Genomic DNA, 27781 nt, shown 5'->3' with positions numbered 1-27781 from the left:
GGCCTTCAGAGGGCCGTGGTGCACCTGCAGGCTCCGGATGAAGGACCGGACCTCCCGACGAAGAACCCGGGCGAAGACCCCCCGCGGCTCCTGGAGTCACCTGACCCGCCATATAGCGTAGCGTCATGCTCCGGCCATGCCTCGCCCATAAGTTATGGCGGAAGTTCTCCAGAGCTGCGCGAATCTCCACCGGAGGTGCCTCTGGCCGAAAGCCCTAGATCAAGGAGTCCAACACTTTCTACTCCATTACCTCGATGGGACCAACCCCCGCTTGGTGCAGTAGGGTCAGCTGGAGTGCCACAGCCACGCGTGCGCTGGACCTCGTGTAGGTCTCTGCGGCCCTAACCATGACCTTCGCAGCAGACCAAAGCTAGAAGAGTGGCATAACAGATGCCTCCGAGTCAGAGGGTAGTCGCGGACACCTGGCCCCACGGCCGCTCATAGCATCGGAGGTGATCTGGACAACGTCCAACGCAAAAGTAGCTAACTGCTGGCACTCCGTGCACAGTGCCAACTCTGATGCCCGAGCCTCCTTCAGCTCTTGTTGCACCTCACCCACCACAGCCCGAAGGGTCTCAACATCACCTTCATCCAACACACGGGCTATGTTGGCCGCATCGATGAACTCCCTCACCTCCCAGAGATCTTCAGCAGCCTTTCGCGCCTTGGCCTCCGCGCTCTCCCGCTTCAAAACCTCCTCCCGCCGGAGACCCTCCTCACACTCATGGACCATCATCTCCCCCTGAAGGCTACCCTCCGAAGAATCCACCTGCTTCTAGGCCTCCTCCAAGGCCTAACGAAGGCCTTCAAACTCATCACGAGCCGTAGCCAAGGCCTGGCACCCCCATCTCCCAATGCCCTCATCAAAATTACTTGCTACGAGGCAGATCAGAAGAAGAAAAAGGACTAGATGAGCTACTCAAAACCCGACACCTGACTCAGCAAATCGCGACTCATACTACTGACCTGCAGGGTCACCACTGCCAGATGTGTCTCCACTTCCTCCAAAGGATGCTAGGCCAATGATCACTCGACCTCTCCATTCCGAAGAAGGGAGGAGGCCGCAACAAAGTCCCTTGACGCCTCCGCGCGTAGAGCGAAGTCATCCAAAGTCAAGACCCCAAGGCTAGGGCCCCCCTTGGCCACTGCAAAGGGAGCCCTGACAGAGTGCAGAATGCCCCCAGCACCGGCCGCCAGGGCCAAGTCACTAGCCGGCTTAGTGCTCCACGGAAATGAGGCCATGTCCCCCGAGGCGGCCTTCAAGGGCACATCCAGAGGAGTCACAACCTCTACCAAGGCTCCGCAGCCTTTGAGGGAGGAGTCAAAGACACATCCACCTCGATGGTCGTTGCAATATACTAAGAAACACAAATCAAGATCCCAGTGCACGCCAAAAAATAGGATTTAACTAACAAAGCAACAACGTCTCACCAAGTCCCCCAAAACCTCTCATAGAAGGGCCCGTAATATCCTCGATGTCCAAACTAGCAAACTCAAAATCGTATTCCATGGAGGCTGTGGTCCTCTATATGGATCGCCCGCGCTCCTGACCTGCCTCTGACACTTCCTATGGAGCAGCGGCACCTCGGATGACTCAATCATCGAGTTGGTATGCGAACCTTCATAGACAGAAGGCCGCCAGGCCCGCAGTGGCCTCGTGTTAATCGTGGGAGTGGTGCGCGCTTGTTTCCAAGCAGCCTTAGGCTCTAGCGGATCCTGCCACGCTGGATCCTCCACTCCAAGATAAAAGCAGGCGCGGTTGTACCGCTCCCAGCTCTGTGTTAGGGCCACCTGCTCTCCTGCTCTGTGTGAGTAGGTGGGCTTAGGATCACCTCCGCGATCTTCGCCGCATGCTCCAGCGGAAGGCAGATCTCTAAAAGAAAAATGAGGCTCACATTCGTGGGTTAAAAACTAGACAAACAAAGAGGACTCATCAAAGCTGACAGGGGGCCGGAGCTCACCTTTAGCCACTCCTCCGCACCTTGCTCAAAGGCACAGTCCTAGCCCATGTGAAGGGGCCGAATACTCAACATGGTGAACTCCTCTACAAGGTCACACATGCTCATCTTCTCAGCCACCCTCCAAAGAAGGGCCAGTCGGGAAGCGAACTGGTCGTCCGTGATCCTCGTCTTCAGCTCTGGGACATACGCAATATCCCAGTTTGTGGAGCGAAGGGGGGATGGAAAGCCTACGTCATAGTAAAACCATCGTTGCAACCAGCTTGTATAGCACCGACCATTAATAGCCTTCGCCAGGAAGGCATTGTGGTACTATGGCCATATCTAGAAGTTAACGCTACCAAAGCTGAGGGGTCTCTTCGTCCCATCGCACTTGATCATCTTCGGCTAGCAGTTGGCAAAGTGGAGGGCCGCACAGAAATCCGCCCTCCCTTCACACCCCTCCGCTCGCATGGCCCACTCGAAGGTGGCCAGGCGGGCGATGGCATTGATATGGAGCTGTGGAAGCTCCACGTAGTACTGGTGGAGCACCTCTTTGAGCAGCGGCACTGATGGATAGCCTAAGCCCGCTTCGAAGAAAGCCTCAAACACCATGACCTCGTGGGCTAGAGGCTTCGGAACCTCCTCATCCAGCGAGGACCAAGCGACGGCAGTAAAGGGAATCTTCCCTTTCCTAACCATCCGGTCAAGCTCCTCATCATCGATGGCAGACACCCCCAGCATGGTGGTCTGCTGGGGATGACTTCTGCTGGCACGACAGAGCTCCACCCCTGGTGCTACCCCATTAGCAACGAAGGAACCGGTGCCACCTGAGGGCCCCTCGCCCTAGCCGTACCGATGGCTTCGCTCGCCGCTTGAGTTCTAGCTCCACCCAGGACACAAGAACGAGGCAAAGGGCAAACGAGAACGAGGCAAAGGGAAAATGAGAATGAAGCGCAAGCAAAAAGGCTGCTCAGGGTAATCCCTCTCCTTATAAAGGTAAGAGAGAGATTACCTCCCATAGAAAAGTTGGCGAATGCCCTGTCCGTTCGCCTGCCAGGACACGATCATGGGGGAGCGGAACCACCCCCCACGACCCCCAACCACAAGACGCTACGTGTCCCACATCTACCAAACAGGATGTAATCATGCCTTTCTTCACAAGGTGCATTCAATGCCCCTTATCACCAACATCATCAAACGGACAGTCCAGATCAAGTTGATCGAATCCTCCAAGACAAGCCAAGCGATACTAGGGACTATGAGCCATCAACAACAAAGCCAGGGACCGCCGGAGGCCCTACTACGAAAGAACCGTGGGCCCGACCGCTCCGCTGGCCACCCTCGCGAGGGGCTACTGTCGGGGGTCGTTGTTAAGGACCCCCGATGGCCCCATGGCTCAGCTAGCCCATGCCTATGGAGCCATGCCTCCCAAAGCCTCTATCTCCTGGAGGCATGCGTCCCTCGGAGCCCACATCTCTGGGGCTCAGGCAGGCTTCCTAAAGGCTACAGGGTGAGTCATCAAGCCTCAAGAAAGATCGGCCAAAAGAGAAATGCCAGTCATCCTTTGCCTACAAGGAAGTGACCGGCATTAAATACCTAGGTTAGTGGACGCCGTCCTAACACCCTAGTACAATGGAGATTATCCTAACACCCCTAACAGCGCGGCGCTGGGCCGCAATTGGCGACCGGCTCACCCCTCAGGATGCAGGCACCACAATAGTTACTATGGTAGATATTTATCCTTTATGCAGGGTAAAAAGTAGTTATCTGAGATAAGACCTAGTAATTCGGTCAGGTCCTAAATATTTGTACATCGTGATAACTTGTATACTAAGCTACGTACCACCCTATAAATAGGGGGTTGTGGTCATCTAGGGAAGGAGAGATTATAAGGAGAATGCTCAAGGCAACACACAGGACGCAGAGGTGCCCAAGCACTGAACCATGCTGTGATACTCCCCTCAAACCGATCCATTTTTCTACTATCAATACATTCGTGATGTTCCTTCCTCTCAAACTTCATCTCCAAGCTTGAGTCTCCTCGTTAGAAGAACTATCGCCGTACTTGCTGGGGCAAGACGTTCTCTTGCCCCAACAAGTGTTTTATCATTTAGTCAAGAGGAATTTTCTTGGCTTAATTGCTCCTGCAGGCAGCTTCTGGTATGTTCATGTCTTGAATTTTGTACTGACCTTGCTCCATGATCCATCTATAGGAGGTCTTGACAATTCCAAAAGGTATGTAGTTATTAAAAGCACAAACATTTGAGATTCAAATTTGTAAATCATATTTGAAACTAATGCTCATGTTCTATTTTGCAAGAAAGATGTGTTACTGTATTACAACCACTGCTCGGTTAAGCTATTAAGCTAATCTTCCTTCTATACTTGTACTGTTGTTACTCTAGATGTTTTGATGCGTTGGAGCATGAACGCTTTTCCTTTCTTTAGATGGCTCATGACTTTTCTTTATTCTTTTTCCAGACTGCAGGACAAGTTTGGATTATTAGAGGTATGTGCATCAAAACAATCCTATGTGGTGTTTGGTATTCTCTGCACTGCATAGGTGAGTTGTTATAGTAAGGAAAAGGCCGTACCCTCCCTTGATTTCGCACATTTATGTCTGAACAAATGGCTGCATATTGTGATAATGATAATTGATGGCACGATTCATTTTGCTCTTGTTTGAGTTTTTTTCCCTGCATGTATCATATCTGTCTTGACATGCTAAAATGATGGTAGAAGTTACTTGCAGTTCAACATGAAATGGAAATACATGGTTTACCTTGTACTTTATTTATCTGGATGATTTTTCAAAATTTTAGAACATTTGTTGAGGTTCTGAAGCAAAAACATTGTTTTCAATCCACCTTATCCAATCATATAAATTGGATATTTTATTTCTTAGGTATGCCTAGTACTGCCCCCAACCTTTCTTGTTGCACACCAAATGTTGATATGTTCATTTTTAGCATTGCCATAGTTTTCAGAGCATGCTATTGTCCTTATTTAAGTTGATGTGTATAAAAGTTTTTTCAGTTAAAAAGACGTAACATTAGATCTTACATTGGCATCAAGGGTTGTATCCGTACCAATACAATCAACAGTATATTTTGTTTCGTTTTCTAATTTTGTGGTTGCTACTGGGCTGCAGCTTCTAAATGGTAGCTAAAACTGCTCTAAATGAAGAACAGAATTTGGCATGGGTTTCCCCTTAAGGTTTGCTTTGACATGTGCACTTTCCCGTTGAGATTTGCTTTGCCATGTGCAGTGACCGGTGTGCTGCTCCTGCATGGAAGCACAGTGCTCCCGTAGCAACTAGATTTGCTTTGGCATATTGCAAGGGGCGAACAGGCTTCACCGTAGGAGGTGCTTACCGTAAAGCTACGGTGGCAAGGGGAAAGCCTCAATCGGCTACAGGTGGCCTGGCGCACAAAAGAAGAAATTGATCTGCGGGTGCGGGCTTTCCGGGAATGCAGCCTAGTTCAGGTAGAAGAAGCTAATGCATAATACGCAATAAAGCCTACATTAGTTTGGTTTCCAGTCGTCTTCATCTATACCAAAGCATATTGTAATTGTAGATGTGCTTCCTTTTGCCTGGCCATGTCCGCATGGCCGGATCTTTCTATCTTAATGAATAGGTAGTACCCCTGCCCTTTTGCATCAAAAAAGGATGAAAGTGTTAGTGGCTACATATGCTCGGAAGTGTGAATGTTGTCCTACTTTTTAAAATTTCGAGAAAAAGACAAGTTGTCAAACCCTGTTACTATACTCTATTCCAGGATATCCAGTGCAACTAATATGAATATTCGAAATTTGTTTATTGCACCCATATTGAAAATTTTCGATCAGCCACAAGGCCCACATGTTCGCTATGACGTCATGCTGTACCATTGAATGGTATTTTAGCCTAAATGATGAATGTGGTTTCTAAGGGAAAACAAATTCTTGAGCTTACAATTTTTACAGTGTCAGGAGATGATTCCTGTGAGAAATTATTCAAATAGTATTCTAATTAATAATTAAGTTGATTATTTCTATAATCACGACTGCAATGATTAACCAGAATACCATTCCAGTAGTCCTGGCATTTGTTTTGTGCCCAAGATCGGAACACACGTCTTTCAATATATATCACTATAACAAAGCTTAATAAAGAGTGAGTAATGAATTTACATTACAAGTCTTTAAGTATTAACAATTTCTAACAATTTACAATAAAAGAGAGAGCTATGGGGACAGTAAAACAGATCGCCACCTAGCTAAAAGAGAAACTACGTAGCGAAAGACAAAAATCTATTAACAACAAAGATAGATAGAGTCATATGCCCTTAGGTTCCACCCTAAAATAACATCACACAAGTAGTTTACAGTACTCATCCCCACTACCTACCTCGGTTGGCGCGAAATAGCCGAACACTACCTCCATGTCGGTGGGTGCGAAGTAGCAGAGAGTTTAGGGCCTTGGCGGTTAGACCGGCCCTAGTGGTAGTTTGACTCTTGACTATTGGGTTTTGCGGTGGTTTGAACTAACTTATCGGTGGTCAGACTGCCAGACTCTATCGGTGCCACTTTACGAGGCCACTGGCGAAGGCTCTAGTGAAACTTTTGACTACTAAGGGTACCAAAGTACTCCACAAGACTAGGAGAATGTTTTTTATAATTGTTCAAACAACATGCACGGTCCAAACACATGAAACCCCGTGGATGAGATCTAGATCTAGGTTTAACTTGTGTTTCTTGGCTGAAAGCAAAATGGCGAATGACTAGAGCAAGAAAAACGATGAAAAACGGCATGGGAAGGTTTACCTCGGCGTATGGGAACTTTCTATCAAATTGGTTCACCTCGGGGAAGCTTCAATTTTTGGATCGGGTATCGAGGTGGTCGCTAAGCTTTAGATGAAGGAACCCGGGGAAAAGCATCTCGGGTGATGGAGAAGAGGGGGAATAACTCAGGGAAGCCTTCAGGAAGCTCAAGGAAGTCCCCACCGTCGATCTCTAGTCGTTGGGGTCGTCCTCTCATTCTCTCTCTAAGGTTTGGGTGAGAGAGAAGAGAAAAGAGAGAGCGAGAGAGAGTGATCGACTCACTTAAGTTGAGACTCTGAGCTCTAGCGGTCAGACCGTGGAAGCTTCTGGTCGGACTGTAGAAAGCCCATGTGGCAAGCCCAGGTGGCTTCCCCTAGCAGTCAGACAGTTGGGGATCCCGATCAGACAAAGGAAACAATATTTTTTCCTTTTACTTCCTTTTTCTATTCTTCTTCTTCTCCAAAGTATTTAGGGCTTCCCCAAAGAGCTCTAGACCATCTTCTAACTACTTTTGAAACATGTTTGAAACTTAATTTTATAAATAAATGCATAGAAATAGATGCCATGATGATTTTATATGCTTAATTATGTGATTAACGTTTTGGGACATGACAATCTTCCCCTGTAACAAGAATCTTGTGCCGAGATTTGGCGAACATAGGGAGAAAGGGATGGTGATGAAGTGGGAAGGAATTTTCCTTAAATGGAAAAGACTTTTGTAAAAATCCATCGATGGACTAATAAGATAGCTATCGAACCTCCTGTGCACTAGTCGTTAGACCGCAGCTAGCCCCGATCAGATTGCGGCATGGTCAGACTGCAAGCCTTGGGTGATCAAAATGCATGGGAGCAAAGAGCAAAATGTCCTCTGGATGCCTTTGGTGGTCATACCAGTAGAGGTGCAGTTGGACCGCAAGGAGTATGTTCTCCTAGTTGAAATGATTTCTAAGTGCACTCCTTTGGGAACGAAGTTTCCAACCAACATGATAAAACCCTAGGCATGTGAGATGTTCAATATATGCATAATTGAAAACAATACTTACAAGTTTTCAAAAGATCAGGATACTCGGAGCGGATTCGATCCTCACACTCCCAAAGTTGCCTCATCTTCTGAGTGATTGCTCCATTGCACTTTGATGGATTTTATGGAATGTCATCGAGTCTTGCGTTCCGCTTTGTCCAAAATCTGCATTGGTTGCTCACAATAAGATAGATCCAGTTGCAATTCTTGATTTTCCATTTCAATGACTTCAGTTGGGACTCGAAGGCATTTCTTCAATTGCGAGACATGAACACATTATGCATGGCGAAGAGGGATGGAGGCAAGTCCAACTACACCTCACCACATCAAGCAATGATTTGGAAAGGTCCTACATATCGAGATGCTAGATTCCCTCTTACTTGAACGCGTCGAATCCGCTTGAGAGGTGACACCTTGAGATATACAAAATCTCTAATGGCAAACACAAGCTCTCATCAGTGACGATCCACATAACTTTTTTGATGAGATTGAGCCATGACGAGACACATGTGAATAGTTAGAACATGCTCTTGTACCTCTTTGACCAAATCCGGGCCTAGAAAAGCCCTTTCACCAAATTCAGACCAATTCAACAGTGTTCGGTATTTTCGGCCATAGAGAGCTTTGAATAGAGACATTCCAATGCTCAACTGATAGCTAATGTTGTAGGAGAACTCTGCAAATGACAAGCAAATTTCCTACTTCTTCTCATATGTGAGAGCACAAGCTTGCAACATGTCTTCTAAGATTTGATTCACCCTCTCAGTTTGACCATTGTTCTGAGGATGGTAGGCGGTGCTATGGAAGAGCTCAGTTCCCATGGCTTCATGAAGGCTCTTATAGAAATGTGAGGTGAATTGAGTACCTCGATCAAAGATGATCTTCTTCAGAATTCTATGAAGGCAAACAATTCGAGTGAGGTATAGCTCCACATATCTCTTGACCAAGTACGTGATATTGATAGGAAAGAAATGAGTTGACTTGGTCAACTGGTCCACGATAACCCAAATTGAGTCATACCCTTGAGAGGTCTTGGGTAACCCGGTAATGAAATCCATACCAACCTCCTCCTACTTATAGGAGGGAATAGGTAAGGACTGGAGCATACCGGCTGGCTTGAGGTGTTTGGCCTTTACCCTCCGGCAAATATCACACTCGGTGACATAACGAGCGATTTCATGCTTCATGCGGGTCCACCAAAATCTTATCTTGAGGTCTTGGTACATCTTGGTACTTCCCGGGTGAATAAACAACAAAGAATCATAAGCATCATCTAGAATCTTCTTCCTTAATGCATCAACCTTTAGAACCACTAGCATCTTCGCAAACCATAGGATGCCTTGATCATGGTCAGAAAAACAGGCAGTGTTGTCTTTCTTCATTTTATATGGAATTCAGGCCATGCCCTTATCATCCTTTTGAGCTTCCTTAGTTTGATCCAGGAGGGTGAATTTGATCTCCATGTTTGCAAGAAACCCCTCCGAAACCATCTCGAGTCCAAGCCTTCAAAAATCATCACAAAGCATTATGACTCTAGACTTGAGCAAAATACATTGAGCCATTAGACTCAGTGCATCGGCAACAATATTCGCCTTGCCGGGGTGATAATGAACTAATAGCTAATAGTCTTTGATCAACTTGAGCCATCTTCTCTGTCTCATCTTCAAATTGGCTTGATTGAAGATATACTTAAGACTTTTGTGATCCGTATATATATGGCACAGATTGCCCAACAGATAGAGATCCCAAATCTTCAGAGCGTGCACAACTGTCTAAAGCTCTAAGTCATGAGTTTGCTAACTTTCTTCGTGCCGCTTCAATTGCTAGGACTCATATGCAACAACTCGGCCTTCTTGCATGAGGTCACATCTGAGGCCTATGCGGGAAGCATCGTAATAGACATCAAAACCCTTGTCCACTTTAGGCTGAGCAAGAACAGGAGCAGTCATGAGCAGGTTCTAAAAAGTTTGGAAAGCTAACTCACATTCACTAGACCACTCGAACACACTTCCTTACTTCAGTAGCTCGGTCATGGGCTTAGAGATCTTGGAGAAGTTCTCGATAAACCGGTGGTAATAACCCGCAAGTGTGAGAAAACTCTAGATGTCAGTGACATTTTTAGGTTGAACCCAATTGAGAACTTTCTGTACTTTGCTCGAGTTGACAACAACTCTGTTCTCAGACAATATATGACCTAGAAAAGTGACTTCCTTGAGTCAGAACTCGCATTTGCTGAACTTGGCATGGCGTGTGATCTCGAAGTTAGCCAAGAACAACTTAGAGATGATCTGTATGTTCTTCTTCAGTCTTGGAGTAGATGAGAATATCATCAATGAAAAACCACGATAAACTTTTTGAGCTCCTCCATGAAAACCGTGTTCATTAATTACATGAAGAATGCCAGTGCATTGGTCAGGCTGAAGGACATAATGATATACTCATAAAGCTCGTAACAAGTAGAGAAAGCTGTCTTTGGAATATCCTTTGGTCGGATCTTTTTTTGGTGATAGCCCAATCTCAAGTCAATCTTGGAGAAAACCTGGACACTGGTCAATTGATTGAACAAAATATCAATCCGAGGAAGTGGATACTTGTTCTTGATAATGACCTCATTCAACGGATTGTAGTTGACACACATCTGCAAAGTTTGGTCCTTCTTCTTCACAAAGAGTGTCGTACATCCCTAAGATGAGGAGCTCAGATAAATGAAACCCTTTGAGAGCAACTCCTGGATTTGCTTCATCAATTCTGCCAACTCATTTTGAGACATCCGATAAGACCTCTTTGAAATTGGCGCTGTACCGGGCAAAAGCTCAATTGAAAATTCCACTACTCGGTTGGATGGCATTCCTAGGAATTCTTCTAGGAAGATATCAGGAAATTCATAGGGCCACCTGTCACATTACTCTAAGATCCTGCAGGTCTTGAAGGCTGTCTTTGCGATGAGGATGATGGACACCGCACTATCCATATTTGCCGTGGAGCAGTCGAAGCCGTTGTGTGAGATGGAGGGGGTTGACTCTCCATACGCGGACGTTGAGAGCCCCGCCCATGGAAAGTGATGGACCCTGTTGCGCTTCTTCTCTTGGTGATTCTTCATCTTGAATTTGATCATGAGGAAGGTTCTCACCAACTTGTTGAAGTCGGTGAACTCATAGGCTGACAAACGATCTTGCATCTTGGAATAGAGGCCATTCATAGAATGGTATTGCTTCCTCTCGTCGGTGTTGACCTCTTTCAGCACATATTATGCAAGGTGGTTGAACACCTGTACATACTCCATATCATACTTGCCTCTCTACTAGAGGTCTAGGAATTCCCGCCTTTTGATCTCCATTAGCCCGTTGGGAATATGATAGTCACGGAAGGCTTGGCGGAACTCCACCCAAGAGATGCGCCGATCGGTGGCATGCATGGTGAGGTAGCTGGTCCACCATGCATTGGTCGTGCCTTGGAGTTGATGGACAGTGAAGAGAGCATTCTCGTGGTCCTCGTACCAAAGGATAGCAAGCTTCTGCTCGATGGTGCACAGCCAATGGTCGGTCTTGAGAGGATCCTCAACACGCGTGAAGGTGAGCGGCTGAGTTTAGAAGAAATCCAAGAAGTCATCTCAGCGTTCGACTCCACCTCCTGCTTAAGGGGCCATGTTACGCATGAGAGCTTTGAGGAGAGCCGTATGAGCTTGACGGTTTTGCTCAATTTACATTAAGACATCTGCCATACTCGGCGGTGGAGGCGGTATGGGGTTATTCTTATTGGAACCCTCAGGAAGATCTCCCTGACTTTGGTGGGTTCTCATCCTATTAGAGACGGTAAAAAGAAAAATGGCAAAAAGTTAAACTCTGACTTGATGAAAATGGCATCGATCGAACCAAGGCAAATGATGCACACTAGAGCGTCGTAATATAAGGAGAATGCATGATCATAAGTGTAGTGCAACATATGCGAGAACGTAGCCTAGCTGAAAAACTCACAACATTTTCTGCGCAAGTGTCAGTAGCCAGACCGCCGCCTAGCAGTCAGACTACGGATGTCGGCAGCCAGACTGCTACCTGGCGGTCAGACTACTGGGAGTCTGTTGCCGACAGCAGCCTTTTCGCCGCAGTTCACACCCAACAGAACTTCCCAACTATGAAAGTGCGTTCCAACAATCACGATCGTCATCTAGATACGGTTACAAATACATTATACTTAGGTGTATAATATAGCTAATTAACTGTTCAAAACTAATGAAAGAGAAGGATGCCCTATTTCACTTTTCTTGTCTTCACTAACTTAGGATCACTTGCCCAAAAAGGTGATCATTCTTAACCCACTTAGAAGGAGACGAGTCGAGGATCAAGATTAAACATGTTATTAACAAAACAAGGTATGATAAAACCTAAAACAAGGTGAGGAATAAAGTAGAACAAACACTTCGGATCTAAAAGTAGATTTTAGTGGGTTGCTTTAGTGAAGTTAAAACATTTTGTTAACCCATATCCTAAGTATTTTTAGGCTACTTCATTAAACCAAGCTCTAATGCCACGCTATGAGGAACCGTCCAAATAGTATTCTAATTAATAAATAAATTGATCATTTCCATAATCACGACTGCAATAATTAACCAGAATACCATTCTGGTAGTCCCGGCATATGTTTTGTATCTAAGATCGGAACACATACCTTTCTAACATATATCACCACAACAAAGCTTAATAAAGATCGAGTAATAAAATTACATTATAAGTCTTTAATTATTAATAATTTCTGATAATTTACAACAAAAGAGAGAGCTAGGGGAACAATAAAATAGATCACCACCTAGCCAAAAGAGAAACTATATAGCGGAAGACAAAATCTATTAACAACAAATATAGGTGGACCCATATGCCCTTAGGTTCCACCGTAAAATAACGTCACATAAGTAGTTTGCACTACTCATCCCTGCCACCTACCTCGGTGGGCACGAAGTAGCCGAACACTACCTCATCCACGTCCGTAGCACCAGAAAGAGCAACGTGAGTATGAAGGTACTCGCAAGACTTAATCCATATTAGGTACATATAAATAACCCGACTCCAAGGATTATGCATTTAGATGAATTAGCAAGGATCGACTATAAGGTTAAGTAAAGTTTAAATACAAAAGCAATTTTGACACAAATATGTGAGCATCTATTCTTAACACATGCACCTTTCTACCATGTAATCGTCATGTAATCCTCGATATGAACCTAGTTAGTGTTTGGTTCAGCCTTTATAAACAGTAACATTAATGTATTCAGAATGCAGTGTTATCGGTAACGGTTTGAAGAAAAGCAGCTTTTGTTTGGATTGGTTGGGTAACGGTTTCAATTACGATTACTGTGTTTGGCTGGGAACAAAGGTAACGTAATGCATTGAGCTAGTACTATCAGGAAAACAGCATAAGGACAAGACAAATCGTTCAACACGTATCCAATGATCAGCTTTTCGTTATATAAACTCAAAACTAGCACTGAATATGTAAAACCCATGACCAAAAAAAAATTTAAGACCAATACTGAATAAGAAAAAGGACTAGTACACTTCCAGAAACTTTGCATTCTTTTACAAATGAAAAGCTAGGTAACCTAGTCTTCAAATTTATAACTAGTACACTTTCAGAGGGCATTATCTAGGTAGATGCAACACTAGCTCCACGTCATCAAGCACCAAAGCTGAACAAGTTTGAGAACAATATGGACTCCAAATTAGCACCATACTTCAGAAATGTTACTTAAACCCAAGCAAGGGCTGACTACAAAATTTGCACACACCGAAGCTGGAGTAACAATTTTTAAGCTTGAGCAAGGGCTGATAACAACATTTTCATACATCAAAGCTGAAGTAACAATTTTTAAAGCTTGAGATCCAAACACCTGAATTTTCCACCTTTTGTTTCTTCCTAGCTTCCCATCACTTTTTATTTGCTTCTTCTGCAAAAAGAAGATATTACCAAATATTATGAGTTGTCATACTTTCGTACAAACAAATGAAAGGAAATGGTGTGTGGTGTGCTAGTACAGTCCTCACAAAAAAAAAAAAGATAAGGAACAATAGACAGACGGATGGTATTAAAATCTCAAAAATAATGCATAATTTCACATGCAAGTTAGAATAAAACTAACAATTTCTTAATAAATTAAGGATGTACTGTAAAAAATATGGTTGCTAATTAATAAATAGTAACACATGATTAATTGGTTAATTCAGAAAAATAAAAGTTGCATGTACTGTCAACTTAAACGATTTATATAGGTAAATGCAAACAGAGTCAAAGTTGATAGGTAGATACAAACAAGTGAAACAAGCTTATGACAAGCATTTGTATGCATATATTGTGGTCAAAGTTGACAGGTAGATGCAAACAGAGTGTGTACTTATGAAGAATCAATGGCCCCAAAGGTTAAATTCACAGATGAAACATAAATGTTAATTGTCAAATACATGGACAACATCAACATGTAGATCACTTCAACATGCAGACCATGTTAATGTATCAACTAGATGAAAGTGAGCTTTTATTTTACTGAGCATATCAGCAATTAACAGAATAGGGTACAAAGAGCCAATGTGAAGATGTTTTGCTAACTAAATCTTGTAGATGAAACTTGGCTTCACAGTGGCTCAATGGTGCAACTTAAGAACAGATTTAGAGCCAATGTGAACATATTTTGCTAAGTAAATCTTGCATGACTGTTGCTATATAGTATAATGCATGGATGTCTTTCTATATAGTATACTGGAGGTGATGATTGGCGTTTCAGGTACCTTTGAGCATGTTTAGAATAAATTCCCTCATTAATGATTATGGAAGCGTGAACATCATGCCCATTGGATCTGGTACTTTCACAAACACACTAGCTGCCTTGATTACTTCACCTCCAGTAAATTGAAGCATACGTAACTCTTCTATTGACTTCTCTCTCAACTTTTGTAGGGGATCCTCCTTCTTTGCCTTCTCTTGAAGGGCAGCCTCACACTCCATTGCTGCTGCCATTTTTCCAGCAGTCATAGTCACCAGCTTTAGATCACCACTTACTTCGTTGAACATGCCCACAAGAGGATCACTTGATACGCACTGCTTCACTTTCCCATATTTCTTCCATTTCTTGGAGCTTGTTGATGTTGAGTTAGTAGACTATCTAGGTGTTTGTCTAGAGATCCTTCCCTCTTCTTCCTCTTGGTCAATACCATATTCAACAGTAATTTCTCGCTCCATGTTTGTGACAGCTTCACCAAGCCCTTCTGCACCTTCACCAATGGCTATATCCCTCCCATATATGGCAGCTCATGTTTCATAGTAAGGGAACACAATGCCATATAGGCCCTTGGCATCACTATGATTCTACACGAGGATACACAAACATAGGTTTCAGATTTCAGAAGTACAATATTGAAGGACTATGACAAATAACAAGGTTTCAGATTTGATATTTCAGATTTTAGAAGTTGCATATTACAAGGTTTTCGAGACCAATCTGAACTGCCTTGGCTATCTCGATAGATTTGAGCTTGCTGAAGAGTTCATCACAAGTTAACGTATTGTAACTTGATGACTCTTCAATGCTCGAGATCTTCACTTCTCATATGCTACGATTTAGAGTATAGAGAAGCTTGATCGCTCTCTCGTGGTTAGAATAGGGTAAAACACCAGTTGATCAAAGATTGCTAACAATTCCATCAAAACGAGCAAACATGACATTCAAAGATTCCCCAGGTCCTTGCACAAATATTTAATTTTCTTGGTTGTATGTGCTTTGGCGTCTGGCCTTATTCTAATTAGTGCCTTCATGAAAGACACTCAAAGTAGTCCAGATCTCCTTAGCAGTACGAAAATATTGAACCCTGTCAAACTCATTCTGATTCAGGCTTGTGAACAAAATATTTATAGCCTTGTTGCTGGCCTTATACTATTCGATTTGAACCTGGGTCGTGCGAGCAGCTGGGATCTCATAGATGGAATCAACTATCTCCCAAATTACACTTCCTTGGCTTAAGAGATAAGCCTCCACGTGCACCTTCCAGTACGAAAAATCCTGACCATCAAACAGCGGAATCTTTCCACTTCTCTCCATGTTGCCTACAGATCTCAAAGCCGGTTAAAGTTAACAAATGATCAAACTAGCTCTGATACCAACTGTAGGAACGAGATTGGCGATTAGAGGGGGGTGAATAGGCGCCTCAACAAATTTCTTGCGAAATCGATGGCTTTCTCCTATTTGGATCACCCAACGCACCTCAAAACTCAAGCGGAAGCAAAAATAGAGAGAAGTTTTAACAAGAGAAAATCGATGCAATATGACTCCACGGATGGTATATGAACCATAGGTTCTATTTCAGATCAATCCATGTGTCTTAGCACTCGAAAGATCACAACTTGCAAAGAAATAGGAAAAGATGAATGAGCAACGAAAATCTCCAACTTGATTGTCTAGAGGCAAGAGAATTCAAGACCCCATCACATAAGCGTGTGTATGCGAATTTTATGCCTCTTGCAACAAGAAGAATGACCTCACAAGGTGCTAAAATTTTAGCCAAAAAAAGAAAAACGAAAATCAAAACTGAAACCAGAAATCTTGCAGACTTGCAAGAGAACCAATAGAAGAAAACTATTAACTTCATTACTCAAAGTGGTTAGTCCTATTTTAGGTAGATTACAATGATTTATCTCTCAAAACTCTCACCTATTTATATAGGCTAGGCACTTATCCTTCTCTCCTCTAAAACCTTAGCTCTAAGCTCTCAAATGGGTGGCACAAAATGGCTCAAATGGCTAGTTCAAACTCTCTCATAGCCCTGCCCCTCTATTTATAGGCCTAGGAAACTTGACTTCTAAGTTTCCTAGCTTTTTCCTAAAATACCCACCCCTCTCTTGTAGTAAACTCCTACCTACCACCAAGAGTATTTTGGTCTATTTTCTTCTCCATTCATCGGACAACCATGATGCCTTCACGACATAGCTTTATCTTGACGCAAGCTTTGTGATGGTGCTATGTACTCCTCCAGTCTTTTCACAGTTTTGAGGACAAACTGCAAAACCGCTTGCACGCTTCTCAAAGCGTGACTTGTTGCCTTGCTTAAACCTTAAGCAAGCGCTTCAATGTCGACGTGTGTACTCTGTCATGCGATCCTGACCGCCGACAAGTCTCTTCTACTCCCGATCCCTCTGTCCACCTTGTCACTTGCACCAGCATCCCCTTCGCTTGACTTTGTCAACATGCCATCTCCATCTACCTTCCATGCTCTGCTTAACCTCCTCGTGTTCAGCTAGAATCATTCTTGACTCTGCCCGGCCTCCTTGATCGTCCGGCATCAAGCACTCTGCTTGGCCCTGGTCATCCTACCATCGACCGCCAAGTTGTATCCATCACTGCACACCATGAGACAAGCAAACACATGTCTCCAACTCTAATTCCAATCAGTCTATAATCAATATGCTCAAATAAAATTCTAATTCAATTCAAATCACATCAAAGCTCATGCAAAACCGAAGATCATCAAGCCAAATAAATACCAATATTAATCACTTATCTCAAGTAAATCAAGACACATTTCAACTTAGTTTCTCAGTAGGCCTTTGAGCCCTCTTCATAGCCGACAAAGGTCCCTAGAAATTTTTGATCATCCAACTTCCTGATTCCTGGCTTCATGGTCCTAACATGTGTTATGGAGCTGAACGTGCAAAGAAAATGGACATTCAATTTGTGTCTGTACCAGGCTTCACAGGGCGTGACACCGTCAAGGCTCTTTGTCGGAGATTGGTTGAGAATGAACATAGCTGCGCTCACTACCTCCCTCCAAAACACGCCTGGCAGGTTCTTCACTTCAGGAGGCACCTTGCCATGTCGAGAATGGTCTGGTTCTATCGCTGCAGCACATTGTTCTGCTACGGCACATACGGAGCATTGAGGTGCCTTTCAATGCCACAGTCAGCGCAATGTCACTGAATACGACAAAGGTAAACTCTCCCCTCCCCCCATCTATGCAGATGACTTGGAGGTGCCAACCGGACTGAAGCACAACTCCATCTTGAAATTTCTTGATCACACCTGGCGCCTCATCTTTTGTTCATAGGAGATGCACCCACATGAGAGGATTTGGTCATTGATGAGCAGGAGGAAGAAACACTTCCCTCTGAGTGTCACCAGCATGATAGGCCCACACATATTGTCGTGTATGAGGTCAAGAGGGTGGTCGGCATGGTATTTCGCTTTCATTGGGAAGGGGCGCGGCGCTGTTTTCCAACAAGGCTATCGGTACAGACCTCCTTGACGCGGCTAATCTGCGGGAGGTCACAGACCATGCAACTATTTGCAAGGGTGCAGAGAGAATCATTGTTGAGGTGCCAAACCGAGCATGCCAAAGCCAAGTGTCACGGTCGAAGCGCACGAACTTGCACTATGTTGCTTGGAGGGGAATAATGTACAATCTATTGGGAGTGCCCATCACCTTGGCTAGCAATCGTCAATCTTGATCTTTGATCATTAGCACGCCATCCTCGATCATCGCCTCGCAGCCAACGTCCTCGAGCTGCCCAAGGCTGATCAGGTTGCTACAAAGGCGAGGGATGTAGTACACTACTATAAGTAGACGTTATTGGCTACCATGACCAGTGAGTAGCACTAATCCTCTCCCACGAATGTCCACCATAGAGTTGTCACCAAACTTGACATAGTTTGTGATGCCGATGTGGTTTGATGCTCCAGTATCAAGATACCAGCGTGAGTCTGTCATATCTCCCTACTGGCAGAGGCGCACATCTCCTCTCTGCTCATTCAACAGAACAGGTGTGCTGATGTTCTAAGGCTCCACGGTCATTGCCATCAAGAGAGCAGGTTCTTCCTCTCGGTCTGCACGAGATTAGCTTCATCTTGCTTCTTCTTGTGACAATCTCTAGCCTAGTGTTGGAGCTTGCTGCAATAGTGACACTTGTCACGGTTCCCATCACACGTGCTTGTTGGAGCAAGAGTTCGTCTTGTTCTAGCAAATACGGCTACAGTTTCTTCTAAAGAGGAGACTCAAGCGTGGAGATGAAGTTTGAGAGGAAGGAACACCACGAGTATATTGATGGTGGGAAAATGGATTGATCTGGGGGGAGAATCACCGGTTTTCTGTGATGCGTGTTCTGTGTCCGTCTTTTCTCCGCGCGCCCCTTTCCCAGACGACCATGACCCCCTATTTATAGGGTCATGTGTAGTTTGGCGTATAAGTTATCATAATGTACGAATATCTAGGACCTGACTGAATTACTAGGCCTTATCCCGGATAACTACTTTCTATCCTATTAGGGACGTAAATATCCACCGGTCGCCAATGGCGGCCCGGCACCGCACTGTCAGGGGTGTCAGGATAGCCTCCATTACGCCAAGGTGTCAGACTGGCGCCCATCAGCCTAGTTCTTTAATGCCGGTCACTTCTAGACAGGCAAAGCACGACCGGCGCTCCCCTTTCGGTAGATCTTCTTAGGGACTGGTGAATCACCCTACTGTCTTCGGGAAGGCGGCCCGATCATCCCGAGGCGGGGGCCCTCGGGAGGCATGGATCTGGGAGGTGAGTGCTTCGGGAAGCAAGGCTCCGGAAGATTGGGGCTTCGGGAAGACCGAACCTTTAGGAGGTTAAGCCTTCGGAAGGCTGAGGCTTCGGGGAATTGAGGCTTCGGAAGGCTGAGCCAGTTAAGCCAAGGGAAGGCTTCGTAGGTACGAAGAGATACCGTGAAGGGACCTGACGACCTCGGAGGTCAAGCCTTTAGCTGGGGATCCGTAGATCAAGGCTCCGGAGGGACTTGGATGGTACTCTTCAACCATTATCCTTAGGCTGGCTTATTTTCCCCCTAACAGTGCTATTTTGCATGTCCTTTCCATGACAGGAGCCACTCCGCATGTCCGTGCCATCGATAGAGCCACTGTTGTGGGAGCCAGTGTCCCTCCCACGACCACGGCCACGGCGATGATCGCTGCTAGAGCTGGCGTTCTGCTCCCGTCTTCAAGAACATTCTTGCCACTCTGCTTCAGTCAAGAGCAGCTGTCTAGTACAGCGATTGTTGTTATCAATATTGAAACAATAATCGACAGCCTTTAGCCTTCCTGTCACCTCCTCCTGGGATAGCTGATCAATGTCGAGTGTTTCAATTAAGAGAGCCATCTGTGAGTACCAAGATAGTATAGGGCATATAAACTTTTGAACGGCTTTCTCGTCGCTGATGGCATCGGCGAGACGGCGAGGAGGGAGAGTGTGTTGATCATCCCTCTCAGGCACATGGAGAAGTCCTCAATTGTTTCCCCATCCTTGAACCGAGTGGTGTTGAACTCTTGCCAGAGGACTTGCGCTTTGGCCTTCCGCACATGCTCCACACCGATCTTCATGGTTTTGATTGCTTCCCACGCATATTTAAAAGCTAGCCGATCGCCGTGGTACTCAACTTTGTCGGTAGGGTCGATGTCGTCTTCAATCGCCGCCCACAAGCCCCGTGCTTGCAGGATCACCTTCATCAGGAGTGACCAATTGCCATAGTTAGTGCACGTCAGTGTTGGGTAGTTCGCTGCACCACTGACTTCCTTGATCACTCATTGACACTGAATCTGACGGCCACCGGTGGTGCGGTGCCTTGGTCGGCGTGGAGGGGGCATTGGCAATCGGCGCTGCTCTACTAAGGAGTCCTAGATCTGGACAGCGCTTGAGCTCGTGATGCAACATGGTGCAGCTGGGAACTAGGCTAACCTGGCTTTGATGCCAATTATTGGAATCAGTCGCTCGCTCAACCCGTAGTTCACTCAGCCTCGTTCAGCGCCTACGGATAAAAATGAGAAGGTTTTCAGATGGGCTACAATAGTCTGACGGAGTTCAGACTGCACTCGGTTTTTCAGAGTTTTTGAGACTGGAATTGTGCTGCCAACTTGCCGCAGCTTTTCATGAGCTTTCTTCCCTTTTATTCACAAAACTAATAGACGTGCTTGACCACGTTGAAGTGAAGCTCGTGCCATCCCACGATCTCCAAACGTGGAGTAACAGACGCTCACTTCCTTACAGATCGCGCTGGTGCTCCAACTAACAGAACGTGAGCCTGAAAAATCTAATCTGACGCTTAACAACCTTGACTCGACCATACAGACTTAACAAACTAGCATTGACTCTGATTAACTAACAGGCGCGATAGAGATAGCATGCTAGGTGGGAAGTGTCGCGCAGCTGTGGAGGAAGAGAGGAGAGCTGAGCGACGTCCCCAGGAGCAGACGAGAAGAGAATTGATTACACGATGGATCAGAATCTCCGATACCATTAAGGCGAGAACAGTATCAGATCACACGTTGTATCAGAATTGCCCTGATACCATTAAATCGAGAATAAATCACGCGATGGATTGTTGCATTGATCAGGAGTGCACATAAGAGTCGATCCCTTGTAGGGCAATACAATAAACTGTGCAACTGATCTAGACATTAGGAGGGGCGTTAGCAGGATAATATTACGATCTACAACAAACCCAATCGGGTCAGGTTTGTATGCAGCACTGGCAAGGCCAGCACGCGTCTTGAGTAGGTTCAGTGGAGCAAAATCATGTCTAACTTGAAACCCACTAGTTTTAACTCGATTTGAACCCAAAATGACAAATAGATAAAAACTAAAATCCGAACCGGCACCCGTCGGATTCTGAACCATAATCTTGTTCTAATTAAAAGGAGGATGCAGCCTGCCAGCCTGGGTTCTGAGTGCGGCAGTGCTGCACAGCCATCGCACATTATATGTCTTGCGGCTGAAGAAAATGATACAACTCAAGATGAGAATTCCCTCCCTGTTGCCATGGAGAAGTTTTATTTATTTCGATCAACAGCGTCATTCATTTGCACCAGAAAATTTCTTGGTTCTCGACAAAAGCTGAGAAACAGACTCTTACAGTACTTTGCTTCTACTGTTATACAGGCCTACTTCCCTTCACGCGCGCGGCGCGCCATCCGGGTGCTTCTCGGCGACACGTCCGGCGGCGGGATCCCCGTGCCCGACGGCCACCTTGGCCACCTCGGTCGCCGGCGTGCCGGGCCTTGCCTTCTGGTACAGCACGAGGTAGCCGATGACGCCGACGATGCCGAACCCGACGAGCGCCATGGTGCCAGGCCCATACGGCAACCGGCCGCGCTGGTGCAGCACCTCCCCGGGACCTCGCCCCGGCGGGCGCATGGATGCCTCCACCCCTGCGGCCCGCACTTCCTCGGCGTTCATCTTGTGCGTGTCCGCGTTGCGACGCCACCCTGCGCCGCTCTTCGCCATTTCTCCCCGCGCGGCGGTCGCGTGCCTTCGTGCGCGCGTGGTTCGGTTCCTTGTGAGTGTGAGAGGCGCGTGTTGGCAAGATCCATAAGGTGCGAAACGAGGTGGTGTAAAGAAGGAGCACACGTAGAGGGCAGGTGTTGGACAAGGCAGGCAACACGACCAAGAGATGTGCCAGACGGTGCCGCGTGGGTCTTGGGCTGTCGATTGTTTATTTCGGCGCAAGTCCCATTGGTATGCGGACCCCTGCGACACCTTTCGTTCTGGAGACATCTTTAGAGGGACAGAACTTCTATGAGGCCCGGTTCGATCGCATAGCGCGCGTGCGTGCGGGTCTGCGTGCGCGTAGGCACATGTCGCGGCGCGGCGAGGATCTATATGAAAGATTCGGTCTCAAAGAATTTTCTTTCTCTTTAGAACCTCAGCCATTCAGCCATCTAGCTGGAGCAATGCGTGGGTAAACTTTAGGAACTTGTACTATGATGATTATTTTTCATTTGGATTTGTGCATCATTCGCTCCAGAACTTAAACTTTGTGCATTCCGATCAACTTTGCTAGCTACTTAAAAAAAAAAAATCAATGCAGCGGCCTGTATCTCTACCCAACCATATGAAGGTCCTCTAGAACCTACCTCCTCTCCCATCGTAGTAAATGCCATAACCATCCTTCTCGCCTATGGCAACAGCTCCTCGGCCAGATCCGCCATCTTCCTCTCCCCTCAGGCCTTCCTGCCCTCCATGTACCGATTTTCTCCTGCTCCACATTTTTGTACTGCCCACGAGTCGAACCGAAAGCAAAAGATTCTCGCATGGTTTGGATTTGCCCTCGGTTCCGTTTGGAGCTCCTATCACCACCACCAATGCTGTCACCGAATACCATACTCTGGCTAACCCAATCTGACATCTCACAAGAGGGCTGCAAAGAGTATTGACTGAGGTAAGATCCAATGGGAAGGATAACTCAATGAAACTTGGCTGATTTCAGAAGTGGCGAACCTGAGACTGAAATTGAGTGGGGATAGCATTATATACATCTAGTTAAGGTAGTTTTCTTCTTTATAAGCACACTTCACATGTGCAGGCACCTGAAAAATGCACGCTACTCTCACAAGGACACATACAAAGCAACTTACATAGAGTGGAAACACGCCTTACCACTAAGAACACATACATGGCGTTCCATGTCGGTCCAAAGACTTATTTAACCCAAAAGAGAGACGTAGAAGACTGTTTTAGCTGATTCGACACTTTAAGGACCAAAGAGAGCCTCTGGGCGAAGGTCAGGAATGAAATTGGCTATTCCTCCAATGTTGAGCTTATCATTCAAAATTCTTTAATTAGGTTTCAAATACACTCGAATCAAGTATTTTAAATGTTAAGTGCATGTAAGAGGGGTAAAGTCATAAATCATTAAAAAATGATTAATTATAAGCATTAGAACAAATAGAAGAAGGAAAAAAAAAGAAATGGATGAATCCCGGGCTTCTGGCCCACACACACTATTTTCAGATGCGGGTGGTAACCCATTTACAGACGCGTTTAGGCACACATCTCTGATCGAAGACCTATGAAAATGAACGATTTTCACAGACACAAAAGAGACCGTCTGTGGTAATATATTTCCACATGCGGTTCACTTAAGTAACCGCATGTGGTAATTTATTTAGAACCGTCTGTGGTAATATGTTTACATAGCTAGTTCATTAAGTGGACAGTCCGTGGTAATAGATTTCTATAGGTGGCATACTTTAGCATCCACCTATAGATAGATAGAATACCACCGATCGGTGACATAAGGATCCGTTGCGGTATATATTTCATTCAAAATTCATAATGGTCATATATTTTGTTCCCTCTATATTTTAACATATTTTCAAGATAGATATTTACATCACAGATTTCAACAACATTTCAATATTCAACATAAGTTCAATACTTAACACAAGTACAATATTTTTACATCAAAAAATAATTTACATCACAAGACAATATTCAAGACAAGTATTATTTCCTCTCTCACTCACAAAGTGTAGGAACGATGATGTGCGTTTGCCCCATCTTCCGAAAGGTAATATGATAAGTCGATTGGTGGAGTTTCGACGTTGATGATCCAAAGGCTCCGAACAGAACATATCGAGAACCCTCACAGCCACTACACTACTATTTCGTGGTTATCAACCGTGCCAAGATACGGTTGACCTCGCCAAGAAGGCTTTTCCTGCTAGCGAATCGAGAACACAAGCAAGAACAGGTAGATGCAATCTAAATACTGTTAATTACTAACGAAGTACTCGAGTTGGGGTTCTACAAACCGAACTAAAGGCGAAACTAAATAAAATGGAATAGTAGCTTAAACTATGACAGCTATTGTGTATATATAGGGGGAACGTGAGGAGATCGACCTAAATTGTGCAACCATGGAAAAAGGCATGCACAACCTGGGCTCCGACTCCGACATAATTACAAGACCCAACTAGGTCCAAAACAGTGGTTGACTAAACTATAAGGAATGTATGGTCGAGCTCATATCCATTAGAAAGGGTTCATCGTAAGGTTTACAGAATGTCCAAGATTTCTTAAAACGGACTTTGTATGAGAGAGTTATGTCTTTTTATTGACATGCTGTCCTGCAACTCCACGACCAGAGCTCACCCTCGAGTCCGAGTAGACTTGGCCTTCGAGGGGTCACGTCTGGGTAAGGTTATGGTGATTCTCCCACGTTCCTAAGCAATAAAACATCACAAGAATTTAGTAGGAATCCATCCAAGGAAGCATAAACAGCAAGAAACAAGTTCACCTGGTGGTCTAATTGTCGTGCACGTGCTCTTATAATTGGACCTTGTATGATTTGAGAATTATTGATGGTATTGATCGACTCAAGCTCTTCTTTTTCTCCAAAGTAGAGCTTCAGATCTGAAATGTTAAATATGGGATTAACCCCAAAATCTACAGGTAGGTCCAATCTATATGCATTGTTATTGATTTTCTCAATTATCTTAAATGGTCCATCAGCTCTAGACCTCAATTTTGACTTTCTTAGTTCTCGAAACCTATCATTTCTCAAATGCAACTAAACTAAATCACTTGGTTCAAATTTTATTTCCTTCCTACCTTTACTTCCAGCAATCCTATACTTTTCAGTCATACTCTCTATATTCCTTTTAGTGGTTTCATGCAACTTAAGAATAAATTGAGCATGTTTCTTAGCATCTAAATTAAGTCTTTCAAAAATAGGCAAAGGTAGTAAATCAATAGGAGCACGGGGATTAAATATATACACTACCTGAAATGGACTTGACTTAGTAGTGTAGTGTACCGACCTATTGTAAGCAAATTTAATATGTGGTAAACACTCTTCCCACATCCTCAAATTCTTCTTTAGAACTGCCCATAATATGGTCGATAATGTACGGTTGACAACCTCTATTTGACCATCGGTTTGGGGATGATACTTAGTAGAAAATAGCAGTTTTGCCCTCAATTTATTCAAAAGTGATCTCCAAAAGTGACTCAAAAACTTTGTATCATGATCCGAGACGATAGTATTAGGTATCCCATGTAGTCGAACGATTTCCCTGAAAAATAATTCAACTATATTTGTAGCATCATCGTTCTTGTGATAAGGTATAAATGTGCCATTTTAGAAAAATGATCCACAATTACAAATATGCTATCCCTCCCCCTCTTTGTACTAGGCAATGCTAAAACAAAATCCATGAAAATATCCTCCCAAGGTGCATTAGGAACAGGAAGAGACATGTAAAGACCATATGTATTTAAGCGAGACTTAGCTTTATTGCAAGAGGAGCAACATGACACATAGCGCTCAACATCATGTCTCATCTTTGGCCAAAAGAAATGAGCAGCCAACACATCTTCAGTCCTCTTTGCTCCAAAATGTGCCATCAATCCTCCTCCATGCACCTCCTGCAACAACAAAAGACGAATGGAGCTAGCTGGAATGCATAACTTGTTAGCACAATAGAGCAATTCATCATTAAGCATATATTATTCCATGTTTTCCCTTCTTTACAATGTTCAAGCATTTCTTTAAAGTCTAAATAAGCAACATACAAGTCCTTAATAGTCTCTAAACCAAAAATCTTATGATCAAGTTGAGATAACATGGTATAACGTCTAGAAAGCGCATTAGCAATCACATTGTCCTTTCCTTTCTTATGTCATTTGACATATGGAAAAAACTTAATAAATTCTACCCATTTAGCATATCGTTTATTTAGTTTAGCTTGACTTTTAATATGTTTCATCGATTCATGATCAGAATATATAACAAATTCTTTGGGCCATAGATAATGTTGCCAAGTTTTAAGCACACGAACTAAAGCATACAATTCTTTATCATAAGTGGAATAATTCAGACTTAGCCCACTATTTGGGGGAAAATAAAACAGCCTGAGGATAATGGTTGAAGATTACTATCCAGGTACCTCCGGAGCCTTGATCTCCAAACCCTCAGCTAAACGCTCGACCGTGGGAGGCTCTATTATCTCCAATTCGAGTCGGATTTGAAAGAAAGGCGGAGGCTGCTTTCCAAACTCGATTCCCACGGTTCAAATGCGCTCAGGACTCTATCTCATGGCAAAAGCATGCGCATAGGCTTCGGAAACTTCCTCCCTTTGATCCATTGCTCGAGTCTATCTCTATCTCGCGAATTTGATTGGAAGCTCGTGCGGCCGGCGGATGAACTCTAGTGTCCATCACCAGTTTGGCTTGGGCTCTGGCCAAATTGATGCGGGCTCTAGCTTCTAGAGGCACTGGCGAACTTGATTTGGCGGTTGGGTAGTCTTCTTCTACTCGGACTCGGCGATGATGGTGCTGGCGCGGGCGGCCGATCGGCTAGCTGAGCTGCGTTGAGCCGAGCAGAAGCGAGGGAGAGAAGAGGAGAGGAGATGGGCTTGGCTGGGCTGGGCCGGCTGAGAGAAAAGAGGAAAAAGAATGGGCTTCGGCCTTTTCCATTTTAAAGCTTTTTTCTAATTTCTTTTTCTATTACCTCACTTGTATATACACACACATATATTGTATATACTAAATACATATACCTATATGAGCTCACCTAAAATCAAGCAATCATACTAGCAAACAAATATACACATATATCTACAAACATTTATTTTATAGAAAAATAGACCTCCATGCATATATGTATTTATACACATAACACACATACCTTCATATATGTATAAACATGTATAAAGCACACATACACATTAAGGGTTTTATTTAATTTTGCAAATCCTTTTACTTCTTTTGGGAAAAGTTTTTATTTTTCTTGGTTTTAAGAATTTGGGCTGTTACACAAATGGACAGAAGCATACTCATAACCGAGTGCACGGCAATTCGCATTGTTTTACACCCTTAGGGGGGTACTCCATTACCCACATGACTTGAGGACCATATGGTTTGCGTGACCACACAGGTACACACAAGGGGTACTCATGTAACCTTTCCCAAATAAGCCCCAATCATTTGAACTTGCACCTCGGCATGTGAGCGTCATCTAGAACTACTCCTAGAGCAAAATAGATACCCCTTACAAGCCTATTATGCCGACAACACCAGAGATTAGCACATTAAAATATCACAGCTACATAAGGTATTCGACTCATCCATCCCATATACGGATACATGGTAAGTACGAACAAGTGCTAAAGCCAACTGCAACAACGAACAGTGCTTAATCTAAATTCAAGCAGGCCTATAGCATCCGAGACTCCCTTCTCGAGCCATCCCTA

The 27781-nt window shown here is 44.6% G+C and overlaps 1 protein-coding gene across 1 annotated transcript; it reads right to left on the bottom strand.

Annotated features, from left to right (window-relative positions):
• Positions 1–21373: 21373 nt before the first annotated feature.
• LOC133902220 (uncharacterized) lies at positions 21374–22180 on the bottom strand. Its single transcript, XM_062343826.1, has one exon. It carries the CDS (start codon positions 22029–22031, stop codon positions 21699–21701), a length of 333 nt encoding a protein of 110 aa, XP_062199810.1. The 5' UTR covers positions 22032–22180; the 3' UTR covers positions 21374–21698.
• Positions 22181–27781: the final 5601 nt, after the last annotated feature.

Source organism: Phragmites australis, chromosome 20, assembly GCF_958298935.1.
Source record: "Phragmites australis chromosome 20, lpPhrAust1.1, whole genome shotgun sequence".
Taxonomy (NCBI): Eukaryota; Viridiplantae; Streptophyta; class Magnoliopsida; order Poales; family Poaceae; genus Phragmites; species Phragmites australis.
The sequence above is the reverse complement of the archived record's forward strand: the minus strand, read 5'-3'. Positions and strand labels throughout refer to the sequence as shown.

Bases quoted from the DNA above. Each gene is read 5' to 3' on its own strand.
- LOC133902220 (XM_062343826.1), bottom strand. From the start codon at position 22,031: ATGGCGAAGAGCGGCGCAGGGTGGCGTCGCAACGCGGACACGCACAAG.